The sequence below is a fragment of the Schistocerca piceifrons genome, chromosome 4 (genome assembly GCF_021461385.2).
Source record: "Schistocerca piceifrons isolate TAMUIC-IGC-003096 chromosome 4, iqSchPice1.1, whole genome shotgun sequence".
Lineage (NCBI taxonomy): Eukaryota > Metazoa > Arthropoda > Insecta > Orthoptera > Acrididae > Schistocerca > Schistocerca piceifrons.
Genome location: NC_060141.1, coordinates 480,672,386 through 480,697,532, shown reverse-complemented (window position 1 = coordinate 480,697,532; position 25,147 = coordinate 480,672,386). Strand labels below are relative to the sequence as shown.

Sequence of the window (25,147 nt, the reverse complement as noted above, 5' to 3'; positions counted from 1 at the left end):
CAAAAGCGTACAGGCCGATCTCGCCTGTTGACTGACAGAGACCGCTGACAGTTGAAGAGGGTCGTAATGTGTAATAGGCAGAAATCTATGCAATCGTCGCTCAGGAATTTCAAACTGCATCAGGATCCACTTCAAGTACTATGACAGTTAGTGGGAGGTGAGAAAACTTGGATTTCTTGGTCGAGCAGCTGTTTATAAACCACACATCACGCCGGTAACTGCCAAACGACGCCTCACTTGGTTTAATGAGCGTAAACATTGGAAGATTGGATAGTGTTGTGTGGAGTGACAAATCACAGAACGCAATGTGGGGATCCGATGGCAGGGTGTGGGTATGGCGTATGCTCGGTGAACGTCTTCTGCCAGCATGTGTAGTGCCAACAGTAAAACTCGGAGGTGGCGGTGTTGTGGTGTGGACGTGTATTTCATTGAGGGGGCTTGCACTCCTTATTGTTTTGCATGGCACTATCACAGCACAGGCCTAAGTTGATGTTTCAAGAACCTTCTTGTTTCCTACTGTTGAAGAGCAAGTCAGGGATGGCGATTGCATACTTCAACACTATCGAGTACCAGTTCATAATGCACGGCCTGTGGCGGAGGGGCTACACGACAATAACATCACTGTAATGGACTGGCCTGCACAGAGTCCTGACCTGAATCCTATAAGACACTTTGGGATGTTTTGGAACGCCGACTTCGTGCCAGGCCTCACCAACCGACATCGATATCTCTCCTCATTACAGCATTCCGTGAAGAATGGGCTGCCATTCCCCAAGAAACCTTCCAGAACCTGACTGAACGTATACCTGCGAGAATGGAAGCTGACATCAAAGCTAAGGGTGGACCAACACCGTATTGAATTACGGCATTACCGATGGAGGGCGCCACGAACTTGTAAGTCATTTTCAGCCAAGTGTCCGGATACTTTTGATCACATAGTGTATATCGTAGATATACGTGCCATGCATGAGCCACCACTAATATGTTGAAAAGTGGCACCACAATAATGTCGTGTGAGAAGTATCGCATGAGGACGCAATATGGCTATGGTACATCGTTGTGGCATCGGGTTACCTCAAGCAGCAACAGCCGTGACCTGAAGCCATACCCGAGGGCTACCAATGCCATGACGCCAGGAGTAATACTGCTGTGTCTCTCCGGAAACTGGAAGAATGGAGACTCTCACCAGAAAGCCGCCACAATCACAGAGGCTAGTCATCTAGGATAATGCATAACTATGATTCATCGCGGGGCAATGTAACGCCAGCAGTCCGTAGTCACGGCACCACTGGAAGCGCAGCCGTTTGTGCTACGGCGTTGACGGCAGCCTGCATGTGGAACGGTAATTTCCTCTTCCGACTGCTGTTAAGCTCTGACAAACGGTGTGGGAGTTCATTACTTGTTCTGAGAAGGCAGGTGCAGACGAGAAAGGGCTACGATGTGCTTAGTGCACAGTATAGTCAACCTACCTTGTGGCGGTAGACGTGGTAAAAGGAACCTTGACGATGAGTATGCATGTCATCTCGTTCCCATGTACTCCAACAGTGGGCCACTGTCACGTCCGAATGTCCCACAAGCAAGCATAATGCACGACTGCAACAACTGGCTAAATGAAGACCCACAATGAGGCCCCTTTAAAACCTTGTCTGGTGCTAGTGACACTGTTTTACACCAGTACGCCGCATCTGTCTTTCACAAAGATCACTCAACAAGTGACGCTGCTGTTGCCCCTTATATATCCTACCAGGCCTGTTAACAACGTTAAACACTAACAATACTAATGCACTCTGACGACCGAACTAGCTGTCACATATAATTCCAGATCTAATATTTACATACCCGCCGATGGTGTATTCGTCTACGAAATTACGTTGACATCTGACCATGTCTTGTGGGCGTTTCGCCTTTTTGTCAGCCAGCGTATTTCTTCCATTACCCAAGATTTCTTTGGTATTGTCCGGCCCCGTTAGCTGAGTGGTCTGCGCGGCGGAATGCCACGCCAAGGGGCCCGGGTACGATTCCCGGCTGGGGCAGGAGATTTTCTCCGCTCAGGGACTGGGTGTTGTGTCGTCCTCATCATCATTTCATCCCCATCTCCGACACGAAAGTCCTCCAACGTAGGGTGAAATGCAATAAGTACTCGAAGGCTTTTGATTGCGTGAATCATGAAATTCTTCTAGATAAGCTTAAGTATTGTGGTATGAGATGGACAGTGCACAAATGGTTTAATTCATACTTAACTGGAATAATGCAGAAGGTTGAAATTTACAGTACAGATAGTCTGCAAAAACCAGCAGAGTCTTCTAACTGGGGAGGTATAAAGAATGGTGTCCCACATAGTTCAGTCTTGAGTCCCTTATTGTTCTTAATATATACTGACGACTTACGACTTGCCGCTCTGTATTCATGAAGATGCAAAGCTAGTTCTTTTTGCTGATGATACAAGTATAGTAATCACACCCAACAATCAAGAATCATCCGAGGAAAATGGAAATAATGTCTTTCAGAAAACTATTAAGTGGTTCTCTGCAAATGGACTCTCACTAAATTTTGAGAAAACACAATTTATACAGTTCTGTACAGTAAATGGCATAACACCGTTGATAAATATAGACTGTGACAGAAATCTGTTGCTAACGCAGAATACTCAAAATTTCTGGGTGTGTGCATTGATGAGAAATTGAATTGGAAGAAACATCAACGATCTGCTGAAACGTTTAGGTTCCGCTGCTTATGCTATTATGGTTATTGCAAATTTTGATGATAATTAGCCTACTATGCCTATTTTCACTCAGTGCTTTCATATAGCATCATTTTTTGGGGCAATTTGTCTTTAAGAGAGTATTCATTGGGGAGTATTCATTGCACAAAAGTGCGTAATCAGAATAATAGCTGGAGATCACCTAAGATCACCTTGAAAACATTCATTTAAGGAACTCGGGATATTCACAGTACCCATCCCAATTCAAAGATAGCAGCGAAGTACATAGCTACAACACTAGAAGAAAGGATGATCTTCACTATTCTGGATTAAATCTCACTTTGGCACAGAAAGGGGTGAATTATGCTGCCACAAAATTCTTTGCTCATTTGCTATCAGGATTAAAAGTCTGAGAGATAGGCAACCAACATTTAAAAGCATATTAAAAGAATTTCTAAATGACAACTCCATCTCAATAGATGAATTCTGAGATATGAAGTAGTAACTGTAAAAAAATATTAATTATTTTGTGTAAAGAAAACGTATGTTAAAGTGGCACGTTCTACATCATTACGAAATGTCATATTCATGATCTCTGGAACAAGTTAATGTATGTATGTATGTATGTATGTACGGGGAACAGCATGACGTAACCAAGAAAAAAATCTGAACAAGGTATGTCCCCTTAACGCATATTCCTACTTCGTTTTCCCATTTTAAGAATCTGTAAGCTGACGTTAGGGCTGTTGAGAATAATTTTGCTGATATAGAATCTTCTTAAGTGATTACTCTTTGAGTACTCAATTTTTCGCTGTCTTGATAAAGTTTATTTGAAGTAGGAAGATTTTTGTATGTTTTCTTGAGCAGCTAACGCAGAAGCAGTGGTTCGTTTCTGAAGTACTGTTAGTACGGCTTATTTTGAAACTGAGTCTAAATCTTACTCAAAGTCTATGAATGCTTGCTGAAGTGGTAAAACTGATATAGTGTTGTCCATAACTGCAGTCTTCAGTTGTGCCGCAACAACTTCTAAATACAGTTTGTTCCTTTGTTCGACTAAGATCTAATTGTCTTTTCCCAGTGAATTTGATTATACTTTCAGTGAATATCTTGTATTTCATTGAGACCAGATGAGTGCATGGGAAAATTCAGATGCAAATGCGTGGCGTTTGTATACACTTCTGGCCATTAAAATTGCGAATCAGCAAGGAAAGCAAATAACGAAATTATACTACTTGTGCACATACACTGAGGTGAGAAAAAACATAGGGGATACCTCCTAACATCGTGTCGGACCACCTTTTGTCCGGCGTAGTGCTGCAACTCGACGTGGCATGGACTCAGCAAGCCGTTGGAAGCCCCATGCAGAAATATTGAGCCATACTGTCTCTACAGTTGTCCATAACTGCCAAGGTGTTGCCGATGCAGGATTTTGTGCATGAACTCACATCTCGATTGTGTCCCATTACTGTTTGATGAGATTCATCCTGGGCGATCTGGGTGGCCGAATCTTCCGCTCGACTTGTCCAGAATGTTCTTCAAACGAATCACAAACAACTGTGACCCAGTGACATGGCGCTTTGTCATCTATAAAAGTTCCATCATTTTTTGGGAACATGAATGACCGTAAATGATCTCCAAGTAGCCGAACACACTCAGTACGCAGTCTATTCCATGTAAACCCACCTACACCGTTATGGAGACAACACCATCTTGCCCCTTGCCTTGTTGACATCTTGGGTGCATGGCTTCATGGGGTCTGCGCCACACTGTAACCCTATTGTCAGCTGAAATCTGGACTCATCTGACCAGGCCTCAATTCTACATTCGTCTAGGCTCAAACTGATAACGTGTCTTTCTCAGGAGATGTCCCGCAGTCGACGTCGTGCTCTTAGCAAAAGCATCGGTGATCTGCTGCCATGGCCCATTAACGCCATATTTCGCCGCTCTGTCCTTACGGATACGTTCGTCACACGTCCCACATTGATTTCTACGGTCATTTCACGCATTGTTGCTTGTCTATTAGCACTGACAACTCTGAGCAAACGCCACTACTCTCGGTCGTTAAGTGAAGGCAGTCGGCCACTGCGTTGTCCGTGGTGAGATGTAACGCCCGAAATTTAGTATTCTCGGCATACTGTTGACACTATGGGTCCCGGAATATTGAATTGCCTAACGATTTCCGAAATGTAACGTCCCATGCGTCTTGCTCCAATCACCATTCCTCGTTCAGTGTCTGTTAATTAGCGTCGCGCGGCCAAAATCAGGTCGGAAACCGATTCCCGTGAACCTGAGTACAAATGACAGCTCCTACAATGCACTGCACTTTTATACCTTGTGTGCAGGATACTACCGCTATCTGTATATGTGCACAACCCGCAATCCCATTAATTTTACCACCCCAGTGTATGGTATACTAGGATACATGTTAAAATTTGTAGCTGATATGGAGGTTTACAAGGTTGCAAAATTCAGTACACAGAGCTGTCACAGGCTCGTGTGGCCCAGCGGTTCTAGGCGCTTCAGTCTCGAACCGCGAGACCTCTACGGTCGCAGGTTCGAATCCTGCCTCGGGCATGGATGTGTGTGATGTCCTTAGGTTAGTTACGTTTAAGTAGTTCTAAGTTCTAGGGGACTGATGACCTCAGATGTTAAGTCCCATAGTGCTCAGAGCCATTTGAACCATTTTGAGTAGAGCTGCCACCTCTGGCAGCAACATAAGGTTGGGCATAGTCGAACTGAGCTTGGATGGCAGTTTCGGATGTGTCTTTGCATGCTGGTTCAGTTAGAAGATAGGGCACAGCCACAGTCCATGTTGTTGTTGTTGTTGTTGTTGTTGTTGTTGTGGTCTTCAGTCCTGAGACTGGTTTGATGCAGCTCTCATCCTACTCTATCCTGTGCAATCATCTTCATCTCCCAGTACCTACTGCAGCCTACATCCTTCTGAATCTGCTTAGTGTATTCATCTCTAGGTCTCCCTCTGCGATTTTTACCCTCCACGCTGCCCTCCAATACTAAATTGGTGATCCCTTGATGCCTCAGAACATTTCCTACCAACAGATCCCTTCTTCTACTCAAGTTGTGCCACAAGCTCCTCTTCTCCCCAATTCTATTCAATACCTCCTCCTTACTTATGTGATCTACCCATCTAATCTTCAGCATTTTTCTGTAGCACCACATTTCGAAAGCTTATATTCTCTTCTTGTCCAAACTGGTTATCGTCCATGTTTCACTTCCATACATGGCTACACTCCATACAAATACTTTCAGAAACGACTTCCTGACATTTAAATCTATATTCGATGTTAAGAAATTTTTCTTCTTCAGAAACGCTTTCCTTGCCATTGCCAGTCTACATTTTATATCCTCTCTACTTCGACCATCGTCACTTATTTTGCTCCTCAAATAGCAAAACTCCTTTTCTACTTTCAGTGTCTCATTTCCTAATCTAATCCCCTCAGCATCACCCGACTTAATTCGACTACATTCCATTATCCTCGTTTTGCTTTTGTTGATGTTCAGCTTATACCTTCTTTTCAAGACACTGTCCGTTCCATTCAACTGCTCTTCCAAGTCCTTTGGTGTCTCTGACAGAATTACAATGTCATCGGCGAACCTCAACTTTTTTATTTCTTCTCCATGGATTTTAATTCCTACTCCGAACTTTTCTTTTGTTTCCTTTATTGCTTGCTCAATATACAGTTTGAATAACATCGGGGATAGGCTACAACCCTGTCTCACTCCCTTTCCAACCAGTGCTTCCCTTTCATACCCCTCGACTCTTATAACTGCCATCTGCTTTCTGTACAAATTGTAAATAGCCTTTCGCTGGCTGTATTTTACCCCTGCCACCTGTAGTAACATGTGAGAAATGTACAGCCTGCTGTCCACATTAACAGTTATGTGTGTAACGGCACAAAACATTGTCAGTTATGAATAGTTATTTCTATTTCTCAAACACAAAGTAATACACATTTATTATCCACTGTGTATTTTTTATGAAGCTCACTGTAATCAAAAATCCCATATCTATAATGTTAACATGCAGCTATTGTAATCCCTGGGATACCATGGAACAAAGTGGGTTTGATGGTTGGGGCTGATACGTCTTCGTAACAAGGACTTCGAAACTATGTGAGCGCGGGAGTGGACGCTGGTCGCAGAAGAAGAAATTCGGCTGCTGTGGGCTTCATTAGCAGACGTCGCAGCTGCGAGGCGGGCTGATAAATGAAGCGCTGCGCTCACGTGCATCTGCGAGGTGGGACTTATCTGCAGGCAATTCTTCGCAAGCCTGACACTCATGGGTTTGCAGTGGACAAAGAAGACAACTCTGACAACAGTTTGTGCTACTGCTTCATATTAATGAGTAGTCGCAAACTTCGGATGTGGAGCAATTCTGCACTAACCTCTCCAGAAGATTATGAAGTTCGATGACACCAGCCTCACGAGACCGCGTGATTGAAGCCTAGTGTGAACAGTTATTTGAATTGTAAATCCCAGTAATTTTTTTCAAAACAGTAATTTTCATATAATATAGTATTGGGTGCGTATGGCGGACTACATTATTGACTTACGTCATCATTAACTGGGACAGGTTCATGATTCCTAGACTCCTATTGCTGTCACCGAGTATCATAAATATGTAACAGAAGTTAATAGGTTTGTATAAAATTTTATCCCTTTGAAAAATGCATGAGTAGATCCAGATTAACTAACAGCCAGTTTGCATAATTACAGGCCTCCAGACTGTTAGTTTTTTATTCGAAAGTAATTATTTCATCCTATTTAATTGGAATGTTGGCACTGAAGAAATAATGAAACAAATTTGCATGCATTTTTGTGCTATTATTGTGTGTTGATCGCTTGGTATGCAGTATTGCAATGTTGTTTCCACAGTTGATATTTTATAATGAGCTTCAGTAGCTTCAGAATTTTATCTTTCTGATCTGATTAACCCATGTAAAAAGAAATTTGTAAACGTATGTGACAGCGTGCTGTGATGTTTGCGTATTGTCCTGTTTCAGATCATTTCAGTGTTACGATAATCACAGAACGTTTGATCGTATTAAATATGTATTGTCGCAATTATTGAACAGAGTTATTCAGATACAGAATGTTCAGTAATCATGGTTATATTTACATCGGTAGACATGATATGAAATTAAGTAATCGAACTGTACTTGCAGTCGCAGATTACGTACGCCACTTCCTTAAGTCTTCGATTTTGAAGTCGTTTGTCGACTGTCGAACGTATTGCTTCAAAACTATCAATGTTCATTTCAAACAATTAAATTTTTCAGCTAGTGTAACCACTTCTTTCCGTGAAAAATCAGTATAAATTTTAATCCTTTTATTCGTTAGCAAATTTTTTTTTTGTCATCAGTCTACTGACTGGTTTGTTGCGGCCCGCCACGAATTCCTTTCCTGTGCTAACCTCTTCATCTCAGAGTAGCACTCGCAACCTACGTCCTCAATTATTTGCTTGACGTATTCCAATCTCTGTCTTCCTCTACAGTTTTTGCCCTCTACAGCTCCCTCTAGTACCATGGAAGTCATTCCCTCATGTCTTAGCAGATGTCCTATCATCCTGTCCCTTCCCCTTATCAGTGTTTTCCACATATTTCTTTCCTCTCCTATTCTGCATAGAACCTCCCCATTCCTTACCTTATCAGTCCACCTAATTTTCAACATTCGTCTATAGCACCACATCTCAAATGCTTCGATTCTCTTCTGTTCCGGTTTTCCCACAGTCCATGTTTCACTACCATACAATGCTGTACTCCAGACGTATATCCGTTTTCCCACAGTCCATGTTTCACTACCATACAATGCTGTACTCCAGACGTACATCCTCAGAAATTTCTTCCTCAAATTAAGGCCGGTATTTGATATTAGTAGACTTCTCTTGGCCATAAATGCCTTTTTTGCCATAGCGAGTCTGCTTTTGATGTCCTCCTTGCTCCGTCCGTCATTGGTTATTTTACTGCCAAGGTAGCAGGATTCCTTAACTTCATTGACTTCGTGACCATCAATCCTGATGTTAAGTTTCTCGCTGTTCTCATTTCTACTACTTCTCATTACCTTCGTCTTTCTCCGATTTACTCTCAAACCATACTGTGTACTCATTAGACTGTTCATTCCGTTCAGCGTATCATTTAATTCTTCTTCACTTTCACTCAGGATACCAATGTCGTCAGCGAATCGTAGCATTGATATCCTTTCACCTTGTATTTTAACTCCACTCCTTAACCTTTCTTTTATTTCCATCATTGCTTCCTCGATGTACAGATTGAAGAGTAGGGGTGAAAGGCTACAGCCTTGTCTTACACCCTTCTTAATACGAGCACTTTGTTCTTGATCGTCCACTCTTATTATTCCCTCTTGGTTGTTGTACATATTGTATATGACCTGTCTCTCCTTATAGCTTACCCCTACTTTTTTCAGAATCTCGAACAGTTTGCACCATTTTATATTGTCGAACGCTTTTTCCAGGTCGACAAATCCTATGAAAGTGTCTTGATTTTTCTATAGCCTTGCTTCCATTATTAGCCGTAACGTCAGAATTGCCTCTCTCGTCCCTTTACTTTTCCTAAAGCCAAACTGATCATCACCTAGCGCATTCTCAATTTTCTTTTCCATTCGCTCTCTCCTCTGCATTTAACAGTGGAATTCCCGTTGCACTCTTAATGTTACCACCGTTGCTTTTAATGCACCAAAGGTTGTTTTGACTTTCCTGTATGCTGAGCCTGTGCTTCCTCAACAGAAACCGAAACAATGTTCACTTTGCTTCAGACATTGCCACAGTGTCCGTGTGGGCAGATGTCTTGCTGCAAACAAGCACACAACCTGACACAAGTCCTGTATGTCCATGTACAGCCAAGCGTCATATTCTCCAGCGCTGGTCACATAGAACAGTTGAGGACGTCCCGGGCACGGAGTGTGGCCATCTTGAGCCCATCGCTGCCATATTCGCACGACAATCGTGGTATCCCGACCAGCGACACACATATTCTGTCTCAGGGGGTTATAGAGTGGCAACTGGAAGGGCATCCGGTCACCCCTTAAATTAAGCTTGTCTTGGCGTTAATAGACATGCCGACCCTGCTCCGATGCAGTACAAAGGCACAAGAAAATGAAAAAAATTTGAAAGTTGTTTGTTTGTTAAAAGATCGGGATACCAACGACAGTAGCAGTATTGATGAATGATGAACTGCATTCTCGAGAGGCCACGTGCACGTTGCTGTCAAATTATGACAGTTGCTGGTAGGCATTTCTCCTTCCTACACGAGGCATAACACGATCTTCTAACAAACAAACAATATTCAAGAAACTTCCTGGCAGATTAAAACTGTCTGCCGGACCGAGACTCGAACTCGAGACCTTTGCCTTTCGCGGACATGTGCTCTACCACCTGAGCTACCCAAGCACGACTCACGCCCTGTCCTCACAGCTTCACTACTGCCAGTACCTTGTCTCCCACTTTCCAAATTTCACAGAAGGTCCCGAGTTCGAGTCTCGGTCCGGCACACAGTTTTAATCTGCCAGGAAGTTTCATATCAGCGCACACTAAGCTGCAGAGTGAAAATTTCTTTCTGGAAACCACGTTCAATTTTTTTTTTCGTTTTCTTGCGCCTTTGTCTTGCATCGGAGCAGAGTCGGCATGTCTATTAACGCCAAGACAAGGTTAGTTTAGCGGGTTCCCGGATGCCCTTCCAGTTGCCACTCAATTACCCCCTGGAACGGAATATGTGTGTACAGCAGATAACTTTCTGTAGCTGTCACAAAGGCGCAGCGGAAACGACTGCCACCCTGTGCAGCCCTTCTGACACACAGACACCGTCATACCGACATACATTTTATTTTCTGACAGTAGATTTAAACTATATGCAAATTTACGAATACTTTGATATATCACAAAGATCGATTCGACTATTATTCAGAAAACCTATGAAATTAATCGTCAACTGAACCACATCAAGCTACTTTTCCCTGCCAACCAGATATCGCCGCAGGCTTCCCTAACCACAGGATTGTTGGCTATTGAGGAGAGGAGTAATTTTCCGAGCTTTGACTTAAATATTTCTAGTAGTTTACGATGTGGCGAACAGCCATGAAGGCTGTTCGAGATGTTATTTTGAATTTCAGACCACGGCTTCTTCGTAGCAGATGGAAATCAGTCTGTCCCTCCCGTTTCAACAAGTTGCCGCCATTCCAGGGAAACCAGCTTCGGAACCGCGAGACCAGGTCTTGCAGGCCAGGACAAAACTTAACCGCCACTCTGGTCAAGTTGGCTACCGGACCGTTTTTCTGCAGGCGGACGCTTACTGGGTTGCTATATTCTTGGTAACAAAACTGATAGGACAGGCCTTCTCATCCTCAATTACTTGTTGTGGTTGTTTGGAGCAGGTACGTGGAGTTCAGAAGTTGCTGCCATCTGTGTGTATTTGTGCTTGTATACTATTCTCAAAAAAAAAAAAAAAGCCATGGACCTTACAACTGTAACGTTTTGCGTATCAACCGGTAGCCACGACAAAGCTAACCATGCTTGCTCGATAGTACTATGTATGCACCTGCCTGGGCCTCAGTTTATTATTCCTCGTGAATGATAATAATCATTACATTTCTTCTCCCAGTATACACCCTCTCTCTCTCTCATCAACGGCTGGACGAGTTGACACAACGCTCATTTCTGCTGCAGATAGTTCTCTTTGTCTTGTCCTGTCGCACGTGGTTTTTATGTATCAGGTTCGTGCTATTCCTGTGTGTGTAGTATCCGATATTTTAACTGTAAGAGACTACCTCGCATTTTCATGTGTGTGTGTGTGTGTGTGTGTGTGTGTGTGTGTGTGTGTGTGTGTGTGTGTGTGTGTGTGTGTGAATGTGTGTTTGTGGACATATACGAAAGATTTCAACACATCTTTCGGCCTACTGGTCTTTGGAATTCCCCTGTTTCTCTCAACCCCTTCATTAATAATCAGAAACACCTACCAGAGGAGATGAGATTCCGATACTGGCCAGAGAGAAGACAGCAGAAAATCAGCAGGCAAGGTCAAATGTACCTGTTAATTGGTAATCTGAAGTCAGACAGCCATTTTCATCTCTACCACCCATATAGCGTCATTCGTTCTTTTAAAAGAAAACCAACAGAATCTGCAACATCTATAGATGTAGTGTAATTCGTGTGAAAGTGAGCGAAAGTGTTCTCTGTTTGCGAATCGTGTAACTAAGACGTGACTTGGGCACCAGCACAGTGGGAAACCGCCTAATAACCACATAGAATCTGGCCAGCACACCGATCCTCGTCGCCAATCCGCCGGGAGGATTTGACCCATGGCCAGCGCAGCTTCCCGTCCCAGAAGCGGCGCCTTAACACACACATATGTCAAGGAGGTTCAAAATAAAGCACATACAAATGCTATTTCTTAATGAGAAACGCGATGTGTACCCTTTCCTTTCAAAGTGTGACTCCGTGATGATGTCACAAACTTTCATAAATGGTGCAGGAGGTAAATGTATCAATCTGAAGTAAGGGACCCTGGCGCGGAAACGATCGAGTCGAAAGTTATTAGCGAAATTCGTTCTGATACCTGTGGCGGTAGAATACATGTAGCGGTACTGTTGTTGCTAAGGTTGTAGGGTTTGCAACTTCCACAGGCGGTAGTGTAGACCAAAACAAGGAAAAAAATTCTTCGTAAATATGGGCTCTAAAACGTATACTTCGAGAGCTCTGAGCACTTGTCCATCTTAGATACTGTGAAACACATCTCTTCCAATCCAAGCTCTTTGATTTCCATATTTTTCAAGTAGATATTTGGTTCCCATATTTTCCAAGTAGGTAGTGTTGACCCCCAAAAAAAAAGAAATAAAAACAGGGAATGACAGTAAACATCAGCTCTAAAACGCATACTGTAAATGTTACGGGCACTTGTTCAGTAGAAGACATGCGTTTAACAGTATCGAAGCTATCAAAGTACACACTTTAGAGCCCATGTTACCTAGACATTCATTTCTTGTTTTTGCATATACTACCGTCTCTGAAAGTTGTCTACCCTAAAATCTTAGTAACAGCAGTACCGCTACATGGCCACTGTCAACGCCATCGGAACCATTTTGGCTTATAGCTTTCGATTCGATCGTTTCCTGTATGGGGACTGTTACCTCAAATTCGTACATTGACCGTTGTCCCTCACCGGAGAAAATTTGTAACATCATCACGGAAGCACCCTGTGTATAGAATGCGGGGAGCGATACTCCTACATACTTCGTGCGGTTTGGTCAAAAGCTAATTACACAGGTGTCCAAAATTAAAACAACAAACGGAATTTTTGTTAGGTTGCGTTTATTTTGCCACAAAATAGTATAAATAGGTGATAGTAAAGTAGAAACAACCTAAAGAATACAGAACGTGAACAGCTGTAACATGCGTAACGGTAGACAAAAATGTTCTTCGTTCTTTGCACACACATCCCGACAGCTGATTAATGTGCTCAGCATGAGGTGTGACCACCTCTGGCAGCAACACAGGCCTGACAACGACGGGATAGGCGGGAAATGAGGATGTCAAATTAAACACTATTCAGCAGTCAATTTTCAAACTTATTTTATTAGGCAACCAATTTCGGATCTTTATTATGCCATCTTCAGGCCCCTGCCCGAAGTGTAGGAATAATCTACCTTGCTTAGAGCCATTTTCACCATGGCGTAGTAAAGCGCCGTAACTGGTTGCATAATAAAATAAGGTTGAAAATTGACGGCTAGGAGGCGTTTAATTTGGCATCCTCAATCGAACTGCCGAGTCCCGCGATCATCGCTAAAAAGATGGACATACAGAGACTTACAGTGAATTATGTCATCAATTTCATGTTGAGGGAATGAAGCTCATTCTTCCTGCAGAGCTACTCGCAACTCTTGCGAAGTGATTGGTTGATGCTGACGTGATACAACCCGTCTCCGCAGTGCATCCCAGACATGCTCTATGGGATTCAAATCGGAAGATCGAGCAGGCCACGCCATGCGTGCAATATCTTCCATTTCTAAGAAAACATCAACCACCCGTGCTCTAAAAGGCCAAGCATTGTTGTCCATCAGTACAAGGTCAGGGCCCGCAGCACCTCGCAACAACCGCACATGGGGTCCCAAGATCTCGTCACGATACCTGGCAGCAGTTAAACTTTACCAATTCACCCGTACCGATTCGCCCGTGCAACTCCATGAAGAGCTGTTCGAGTGGTCACCATAATCCCTGCGCACATCTTTATGGATCTTTCTCAATATCGGTCTCTGTCCACAATGTTAGGGTCCCGAAATCGTTTCAACGTTCCCTCCAGATGCGAATCCGTCGAGAATCACTCTTCAGACCAAATCCAGACTCATCTGTGAGAAGAACACTGGACCACTGTTCGACTGTCCAGATGGCATGTTGACGACTCCGCTCTAGAAGTTCCATTCTGTGAAGTCGCGTCAGAGGTACAAATACAACAAAACTCCGACAGTAAAGGCCACTCTGCGGAAGGCTTCTGCACAGCGTTTGCCTCGTCACAACACTTCCAATGGACACTCCGAGATCAGATGCCCGTTGCCGTGTAGTATTAACGCGGTACCGTTGTACCCCTAGGGTCAAATACGGGCTTCTCAGTCTGATCTCACACATGCTCGGCCCTGCCCTTCTCTTTGGGATACAGTTTCGGTCTCTATAAACTCTCTCCGAGAATCAACAGAACGATTCACCTTAAGCCATCGGGCCAGTTTGTAACTGCTCTGCTTTCATTCTTCCCAAGCGTCTCCACTGCAGAGTTTGGCGGGCGTCTTCTCCGTGCCACACTGCACCGTCTGTGAGTGTGTACACAGCAATTGTGGATATGAGATTACCCGACAAATCTGGTGGGTGCCCTGACGTCATCGCTGGCATGGTTCCCCATTGATCGGAATGCCATATTGGTGCAGAACACGATCGGAAGGACATACACTGAAATGATTTGCATGATTATATCGTGAACTGCACACAAGAAGGGGAATAAGCGATTTGTTGCTTTAATTTTGGACGCCAGTGTATTTTCATATCGAAGCTTGTAGCACTTTTCATGGCAATTTGACATTTGTCGTGCGCCGCATTCGTGGTTTTGTAATTTTAATTGCCAACATTGTTAAGAGGAGAGGTGTAAGAGAGAGAGCTCACACTGTCTCGGTACGGACCGGCAGCGGTGCCCTTGTGCAGCCTGCGGCGGCGGCGCCGGAAGCGCCGCGTGTGGACGGCGACGGCGGCGGACACCACCTCGTTGCTGACGTCACGGCCGAGAGGCAGCGTCACGCTCGGCACCTCTTCGGGCTGCGCTTGCGGCTGATGCTGCGGCTGCGGTTGTTGCTGCTGCACGACGGGGCGCCTTCTCGCGACCGAGCCCATCTGCCTGTACACCCGCTCCTGCGCAGAACATCAACACAAGAGGGTACAACACTAGCTGGCAGCTACTTACAGTTTCTAGTGACATCTGTAACTCTGCAGAAACAAATGAGCAATTAAGTTTCAAGTTCGAAGACTCTCACGCTTCTATAACATCGTGACACTTAAATACACTACTGGCCATTAAAACTGCTACACCAAGAAGAAACGCAGATGATAAACAGGTATTCACTGGGCAAATATATTATACTAGAACTGAATTGTGACTACATTTTCACGCAATTTGGGTGCATAGATCCCGAGAAATCAGTACCCAGAACAACCACCTCTGGCCGTAATAACGGCCTTAATACGCCTGGGCATTGAGTCAAACAGAGCTTGGATGGCGTGTACAGGTATAGCTGCCCATGCAGCATCAACACGATACCGCAGTTCATCAAGAGTAGGGACTGGCATATTGTGACGAGCCAGTTGCTTGGCCACCATTGACCAGATGTTTTCAATTGGTGAGAAATCTGGAGAATGTGCTGGCCACGGCAGCTGTCGAACATTTTCTGTATCCAGAAAGGCCCGTACAGGACCTGCAACATGCGGAGGTGCATTATCCTGCTGAAATGTAGGGTTTCGCAGGGATCGAATGAAGGGTAGAGCCACGGGTCGTAACACATCTGAAATGTAACGTCCACTGTTCAGAGTGCCGTCAATACGAACAAGACGTGACCGAGACGTGTAACCAATGGCACACCATACCATCACGCCGGGTAATACGCCAGTATGGCGATGACGAATACACGCTTCCAATGTGCGTTCACCGCGATGTCGCAAAACACGGATGCGACCATCATTATGCTGTAAACAGAACCTGGATTCATCGGAAAAATTTCGTTTTTCCATTCGTGCACCCAGGTTCGTCGTTGTGTACACCATCGCAGGCGCTCCCGTCTGTAATGCAGCGTCAAGGGTAACCAAAGCCATGGTCTCCAAGCTGATAGTCCATGCTGCTGCATTGGTCGTCGTACTGTTCGTGCAGATGGTTGTTGTCTTGCAAACGTCCCCTTCTGCTGACTCAGAGATCGAGACGTGGCTGCACGATCCGTTACAGCCATGCGGATAGGATGCCTGTCATCTCGACTGCTAGTGATACGAGGCCGTTGAGATCCAGCACGGCGTTCCGTATTACCCTCCTGAACCCACCGATTCCATATTCTGCTAAAAGTCATTGGAGCTCGACCAATGCGAGCAGCAATGTCGCGATACGATAAACCGTAATCGTGATGCCGATAGGCTACAATCCGACCTTTATCAAAGTCGGAAACGTGATGGTACGCATTTCTCCTCCTTACACGAAGCATCGCAACAACGTTTCACCAGGCAACGCCGGTCAACTGCTGTTTGTGTATGAGAAATCGGTTGGAAACTTTCCTCATGTCAGCACGTTGTAGGTGTCGCCACCGGCGCCAAACTTGTGTGAATGCTCTGAAAAGCTAATGATTTGCATATCACAGCATCTTCTTCCCGTCGGTTAAATTTCGCGTCTGTAGCACGTCATCTTCGTGGTGTAGCAATTTTAATGGCCAGTAGTGTACTTCTTGAAATTGTGGAAGATCTATACCAGATGGAGGTGGGGACTGACAGGGGTTTTATCAACGAACAATTATGATACTGGTGGGTCATGTACACTCCTGGAAATGGAAAAAAGAACACATTGACACCGGTGTGTCAGACCCACCATACTTGCTCCGGACACTGCGAGAGGGCTGTACAAGCAATGATCACACGCACGGCACAGTGGACACACCAGGAACCGCGGTGTTGGCCGTCGAATGGCGCTAGCTGCGCAGCATTTGTGCACCGCCGCCGTCAGTGTCAGCCAGTTTGCCGTGGCATACGGAGCTCCATCGCAGTCTTTAACACTGGTAGGATACCGCGACAGCGTGGACGTGAACCGTATGTGCAGTTGACGGACTTTGAGCGAGGGCGTATAGTGGGAATGCGGGAGGCCGGGTGGGCGTACCGCCGAATTGGTCAACACGTGGGGCGTGAGGTCTCCACAGTACATCGATGTTGTCGCCAGTGGTCGGCGGAAGGTGCACGTGTCCGTCGACCTGGGAACGGACCGCAACGACGCACGGATGCACGCCAAGACCGTAGGATCCTACGCAGTGCCGTAGGGGACCGCACCGCCACTTCCCAGCAAATTAGGGACACTGTTGCTCCTGGGGTATCGGCGAGGACCATTCGCAACCGTCTCCAGGAAGCTGGGCTACGGTCCCGCACACCGTTAGGCCGTCTTCCGCTCACGCCCCAACATCGTGCAGCCCGCCTCCATTGGTGTCGCGACAGGCGTGAATGGAGGGACGAATGGAGACGTGTCGTCTTCAGCGATGAGAGTCGCTTCTGCCTTGGTGCCAATGATGGTTGTATGCGTGTTTGGCGCCGTGCAGGTGAGCGCCACAATCAGGACTGCATACGACCGAGGCACACAGGGCCAACACCCGGCATCATGGTGTGGGGAGCGATCTCCTACACTGGCCGTACACCACTGGTGATCGTCGAGGGGACACTGAATAGTGCATGGTACATCCAAACCGTCATCGAACCCATCGTTCTATCATTCCTAGACCGGCAAGGGAACTTGCTGTTCCAACAGGACAATGCACGTCCGCACGTATCCCGTGCCACCCAACGTGCTCTAGAAGGTGTAAGTCAACTACCCTGGCCAGCAAGATCTCCGGATCTGTCCCCCATTGAGCATGTTTGGGACTGGATGAAGCGTCGTCTCACGCGGTCTGCACGTCCAGCACGAACGCTGGTCCAACTGAGGCGCCAGGTGGAAATGGCATGGCAAGCCGTTCCACAGGACTACATCCAGCATCTCTACGATCGTCTCCATGGGAGAATAGCAGCCTGCATTGCTGCGAAAGGTGGATATACACTGTACTAGTGCCGACATTGTGCATGCTCTGTTGCCTGTGTCTATGTGCCTGTGGTTCTGTCAGTGTGATCATGTGATGTATCTGACGCCAGGAATGTGTCAATAAAGTTTCCCCTTCCTGGGACAATGAATTCACGGTGTTCTTATTTCAATTTCCAGGAGTGTATATATTGAGGAAACCCGAAAGACCACCACAATAAGAGTGGAGTTCTCTTGTCTTTGAGTATTATGAGGACAGACCTCATTTTGGGTCACCAGTGTACTCACTGCTTTTATGTGCCCCGCCAACTTCTTCATCTAAGAGTAGGCTTGAACCTACGTGCTCTGTTATACAGGGTGTCCCACGAGAAATGATCAGTATTCAGGAATACGACAGAAACGACCATTCGAAGCAAAAAAAAAGTCTGATAAAGATTGGCTCTAAAATTCACACCTTAAAAGCTATGATCATTTGTTCGTCTTTGAAACACATCCCTTGCACTGCACAATTGCTCAAAGCTCTTGAGGTATGCATCTTAGAGCCTATGTTTTTCCTTGTTCTGGTCCAAACTACCTCTCCCCAAAATCTGGAAATCAAAGAGCTTTGTTTCAGAGTATAGTAGATGAAGAAGTGCTCATAGCCATTAAGGTATGCAGTTTAGACCCCATCTTTACTAGACTCTTTAGCTTCGAATGGTCGATCCTATCATATCCCTGAATGTTGACCGTGAATATTGACCACTTCTATTGGGACACCCTATGTACTGATTGTATTCCAATCTCTCTTCCTTCAGGATCTATGCTCTACAGGTTTCTCTGGTACTATGGAAGATATTCCCCGATTTCTTAACGTATGCTCTGTCATCCTGCTCCTTCTTGTTGTATTTATTATATATTTCTCTCAGCACCGATTATGCAGAGAATCTCCTCATTCCTTATTTTATCAGTCCACCTAATTTTTAATTTCCTCCTATGGCACCACGCCTCAAACGTTTCAGTTATCTCATTTTAGAATTTTCCCACAGTCCATGATTGCATTTCATGCAAAGCTGTGCTTCAAACCTACATCCTCACAAATTTCTTTCTCAAATTAAATCCTATGTTTGATACTAGTAAACTTCTCTTGGCCAGGAATGCCTTTTTTTCTATTGCTACTCTGCTTTTTATCTCTTCCTTGCTCCGTTTATCAAGGGTTCTTTGGCTGTTCGTTAACGTCGTTGCATTTAAGCATTGCTTGAAACCGTGGAAGATCTAAATCAGAGAGGAGTGGGGGCTGACAGGTATTTTTAACGTACTATTTAAGACTATGGTGGATCAAGGACACACTGAGAAAGCCCGAAATACGACCACAGAATGAGTGGAATTTTCGTGACTTCGAGGAATATCTTCTCTCCTTCTCCTTCTCTCTCTCCCTCTCCCTCTCTCTCTCCCTCCTTCTCTCTCTCTCTCTCTCTCTCTCTCTCTCTCTATCTCTCTCTCTCCCTCTCTCTCTCTCTCTCCCTCTCTCTCTCTTCATTTCAGAGTAGCTCCTATATCTTACGTCCTCAATTATACAATATACTGAATGTATTCCCCTGGCTTGTCTACAGTGTTTACCCTCAACAGCTCCCTCTAATAGCATGTTAACTATTCCGTAATGTCTCAACACATTTCCTATTCATCCTGTTCCCTTTTGTTGCGTTTTTCATATATTTCTCTCATCGCCGATTATACAGACAAAATGCTCATTTCTTATTCCTTCATGTGATACTTTGCTTCCAAGGAAGCAGAATTCCCTAACTTCGTCAATTTCGTGGACAACAATTTTGTCATTACGTCTGTCGCTAGTCTTATTTCTGCTGCACCTCATTACTTTCATGTTTCTTCGGCTTACTCACAAACCACATTCTGTTCTCGTTAGACTATTAATTCCACTCAGCGGATCCCATATTCCTCCTTCATTTTTCGCTTAGGACAGCTACAGCGTAAGCCAATCTTTATAGCTTACGTCTATTTTGCTCAGAATTTCTAACATCTGGCTCAGCGTCTAATCCATGAATATTGTCACATGGGTTTCTCTCTTATCTTTTACGTCCTGCTCAAGATACGACGAGTTTTGAAGGTGTAGTCACTGTTCCCACCTTACTCTGACGCCTAATGGATTGCACAACTGACTGGAATTAGAAACGAAATCCGAAGAAAATTTGACAGTATAGTTCTTAGACTTCGGAACGCCGCAGCTTCCAAACTGGGAGCTATTTCTCGGAAATTGGTTCGTTTGTCATCCTACACAACACATTGTGTGCGTTCTCGGTTTTTTTTCTGTACATCCTGCACGATTAGAACTGAAAAACAAGTAAATAAATAAACACTGCAGTCTTAGGATTTAGGCGTTAGTTCTTGTGATTTAATGCAGGACTACACTATGCTAAAATTTTGTAAACGTCGGTAAAAACAGTCAACCGACGAGGAGTACGTATAGAAACTTGCTTTTTTGTCGTTCTGTGGTTCTATGTGGAGCAAGACAAGCCACCTACTGAAACGACGCAAGATCAAACCGATATTCGGCTACTGACGAAAATCCGTCAATTACTGAGATCAGTTACGTATCAGGTCTCAAAATGTCTGCAAGATCCTTGCGCGGGCACCAGAAACGTCACAGCCGTCAGCTAGTGTATACAAGGGCCGTACCAGCAGTCCACTGGCAGTCACACCACTTGACAGTGGCCAAGGAGTGGTTGGCCGAAAGCTCGTGTAATTTTAATCACTTGATTTATTCGGTGTTATCGCTTCGGAATTGTGCGTTATTACAACAGTTTTAATTGTTTTAAAGTAATCAGGATATTTAAGAAAACTTGTATTGTGATCTCAGGACAAACTGGAATATTTCAAGAACAACTGCTGCTACCTATGCAAATGAAGCCTCAAAAAGAGCGTCTTTTCCAGGCGTAGATATCTTGGGCATAGTTAGTTACATTGGTGTGATATGTAGTTCCATGGGTGTGATATCTAGCTGTCATAAAGACTTCCCTAATCAAGTACTAAACTTATGACATTTAGGGAACAGAATATTCTATGAAAGGAAAGGAGGTACCAATCAGGTCATGCTTTCTAATGTTGATGATGAGAGGTGCGAGGAGCATAGGGAACGATGCGGGAGACCCGCACCGCCGATTAGGCAAGGTCCTAGCGGAGGTAGTTTGCCATTGCCTTCCTAATGAAGACGACACAACAATACATAGTCATCGAACCCGGGAATCGAACCCGGGACCCCGTGCGCTGGAAGCGAGAACGCTACCGCAAGACCACGAGCTGCGGACTTACTTTCTAAAGAAAAATTGAAAATTAAAAAAAAATTAAAAATGCGAAAAAAATTGGTTCAAATGTTGTGTGAAGTGATCAGTGTAAAAGCAAGGGTTGAAATAGATAAGCGAAACATGTTACGCACTTATCTTTCTATACATGCGTATCGAGGCCGTCACCCTATTTTATTTCTTACTTTTAGACAAAGCATTTCACAAAACATTTGACCAATTGTCTATTTGAAGGGGTTGAAAAATCAGCCAACCAATTGCAAACAAATTGATCTGAGTTTCAATATTTCTAAAACTATCTTCGTAAGAAGGACTGGGCCTTGTTAAATCACATGATGGTTCATTAGATTATATGAAGCCGAGCGGCTCTTCTCGTATACAAAATTGACAAAACAAGAATTATCCCAAGCCATGGCTCTAGAAAACAGCCAGATTACATATATCGTGCTTCAGAATGAATGCTCACTAGTAAGTAAATGCCCACAGGTAGAGGCTCTCGTCAACATAAAATTGTTGTAGGAGTCACAGGACGAAACGTTTGTGTGACAAGAGCCCCTACCTGTGTGCATTTATTAGTGACCATTCATTCTGAAGTACGATATGTGTAATCTGGCTGCTATCTAAAGCCATGGCTTGGGATAATTGTTGTTTTGTCAATTTTATAAATGACAAGATCTGCTCGGCTCCATCTAATCTAATGTACCATCATGTGATGTAACAAGGCCCACTCCTTCTGAAGAAAATATTTTCAGAAATATCGAAACCTAAGTCAAGGGCTAATAAACCTTTGTTTTGAAACTGAGTGGCTGATTTTTCAACCGCATCAGATTTACACAGTGCTGTTTCGCAGCCATGTTTAAGATGGTTCAAATGGCTCTGAGCACTATGCGACTTAACTTCTGAGGTCATCAGTCGCCTAGAACTTAGAACTAATTAAACCTAACTAACCTAAGGACATCACACACATCTATGCCCGAGGCAGGATTCGAACCTGCGACCGTAGCGGTCACGCGGTTCCAGACTGAAGCGCCTTTAACCGCACGGCCACACCGGCCGGCCCCATGTTTAAGCTTTTGATTTTCCTTTTCTTCTTGTCATTACGATGATTTTTGTGGCTGAAACTGGTAGACATTAAACAGTTTTTTTTTTTTTCAAACAACAATTTTGTATGATCAAGACCTCTTTTTATAATATTTACGAGCTATGTCCGCCCCTATAGCTGAGTGGTCAGCGGGGCGGTCTGTCACGCCAAAGGGCCCGGATTCGACTCCCGGGTGGGTCGGAGATTTTTCTCCTCTCAAAGACTGGGTGTTGTGTTGTCCTCATTATCATTTCACCGTCATCGGCGGAAGGCAACGGGAAACCACCAGTGGAATCACTTCCCTAGACGCTCATGTGGTGGACCTCTCTGACGAGGCTTTCCCCGTGACAAGACCTGCCGTAAGGCACAACACAAAGTTCTTACGAGCTACGAAGCACGATGTTCATGAAATCTATTGGTAATAAAGGTATGATGAGGCGAGAACTGCGATCAGATGCTGCCTTGCAAGCGGTGACTTACCCTGCGGAGATGCAGTGTTGCGATGGCGGGCAGCTGGTCGAGGTGAGGGTAGTGGAAGGAGGCGCCGGGGTGCGACGGCTCCCGGGACGTGATGCGAGATACGGGGTGGGCCGGGTCGCTCGGCCAGTTGGGCGCCGTAAACGTCATCCCGTCGTCCGTGCCGGCGTCCAGCAGCGGCAGCTGCAACCCACACAACGCTGCACTGCGTGGTCCGCGGTACCTACGAGGGCTGCTGAAAAGGTTTGATCATCATCTCCAAAAAACAAGCTCTTTTTACGCAGCAGGTACATGTCTGCCGTCCTATTAGGCATTGAAATCCCCGCGACACAATACCGGAGCACACCGTTAGAAGAGCCAAAACAAAATGGTGTAGCCCACAGAAAAAAAATGAGTCTTGTCAAATAATTGGTTTACTGCTTTTGAATGGGAGCAACGCTGCAGCAATTAATGCTAACCTCATGAGAGTGTACAGCAACAATACACCATCACATGACCCAGTGGTTAGGTGGAGTAGACGATTTCTTTTCGGTGAAATATGTCTTAATGATAAAGGACGAACTGACAGGCAGCCTCTATGTGAAGAAGCCGTAAACACAAGGGCAGTGGAGCTGCTGGTTCTTGACTGTTGGCTCATCGTAATCGAGGCGATACTGGAGAATGTGCAAATCACTTCCGACTTACTTTTCAGCTTCTAGTACGACACTTTGAACACGATAAAGTTCGCAGCCCACTAGGATTTGCGACAGTTCGCATCCAAACAAAAATCCTGCCGAACTCTAGAAGTGGTGGAAATGCTGTAGCTGTGTTAGGCCGATCCACATGAGTTCTTCAGCCATCTAATCATCATGTTCTGTGTGTATCATTATTACCCTGAGACGAAAAAGGAATGGAGGCAGTGTGTTCACGGCAGCCGAAAAAGAAGACGCAACAATCAACAGGCAAGTTAATGCTGAGTTTTTCTAGAATTCTTGGTCTGGTGATAATAGATTATGCTCATAAGGACCAGACAGGCGCAAGAGCCTACTACCACGATGTTCTAACGAAGTTACGAGAGCCTGTCAAATGAGGTGTAGAAGGGTGCTGCTCAAAGGGTCGGTTTTTCTCCACAACAACGATGGCAAAGGGACTTTCCAACAGGAAAATCCAGATTGGTACAGCCAAGATCACGGCCAACTCAAGCATCATTTTAAAAATTGAGTGGCATTGAAGGGTGAACAGATAGAGAAGGGTTAATACCATCACTAAGTTTCCCTTTTTCGAGATAATAATTAAATCCTTTCTTACAGTCCCTCTTACTGTGAAGAAAAGAAATCTCTATTCTCCTTGGATGAAACAGTATACTAAGTTACATAATGAAAACCAGTTCTCCAGTCGACGATTCCTTCAGTAATCCTTGTATTCAAGAACTATCATATTAACTGCTACAGTAAATCGAAAAGATAAATGGCAATACTTAGGACAATTAATGCAATCCAGTGGATTGGGTAAAGGAGTAATCAAAGGAAAAGCCACAAGTAATATATCTCAATTGTAAACTAACACAGAACAGGTACATGAATCGAGCGAAATGTACAAGACCAACGTGAGGTACTACAATTCAGTTATAAAACCAGGAATCTATGATTCGGAGTATTACATTTTAAATAAAAATTGACAGTTGGAAGAACTTGAAAAAAGGGTAAGAACGATTCGCAGGAAAATTCTGGGATCCCAGAGGACTACTGATGGAACTTGGAAGAACAATAAAAACAAGCTCTACATATACACCGAAAAGATCAAGGACTTAATGCGGAAACGACGTTTTAAATTTTATGGACACCTGGAAGAATGGACAAAAACCAACCGAGCGAAAATATCTTCCATTTCGCCACATCAATCAAATAAAAGTCTACATAGATACAAGACGTCAAAAGACGTGCTCAACGAACACTAGAGACGTTCCGAAACAGAGAAGAGTTCAAAACAAATTCAACAGCATGAAACCATTTGAAGAGAAACTACTGAAAAGGAGATCTATGGGCTACGTTTCGTCGGAAGAGAGAAAGAAAAAAGTAAAATAATGCTGCGATTCTGGAAACAGGGGGACAGAATGGCTAAGAATCTCTAAGATTCTTTAAGATACTGATCTTAAATTGAATTATATTGTAATATTGTTAAGCAGTAAAGCTAATTCTAGTACAAGATGCAATTCTCGTTAGTGCGTACACGTTCAACTGCGAGTTAACAGGTCTAGAAACGCATTTTGCCTGCCAGGTTGAGCGAACGGACGGGTTCAGGCCTACCT

General features: G+C 44.5%; 1 protein-coding gene across 1 annotated transcript in view; it reads right to left on the bottom strand.

Annotated features, from left to right (window-relative positions):
- The window catches only part of LOC124795929 (spondin-2-like), a 259,765-nt gene that overhangs the window by 21,767 nt on the left and 212,851 nt on the right, over positions 1 to 25,147 (bottom strand). The window contains exons 6-7 of the mRNA XM_047260010.1: positions 22,864 to 23,043; positions 14,891 to 15,116 (exon numbers count right to left, since the gene is read on the bottom strand). Of these exons, the coding sequence (XP_047115966.1) occupies positions 14,891 to 15,116; positions 22,864 to 23,043 (406 nt within the window). The remainder of the gene's footprint in view (positions 1 to 14,890; positions 15,117 to 22,863; positions 23,044 to 25,147) is intronic.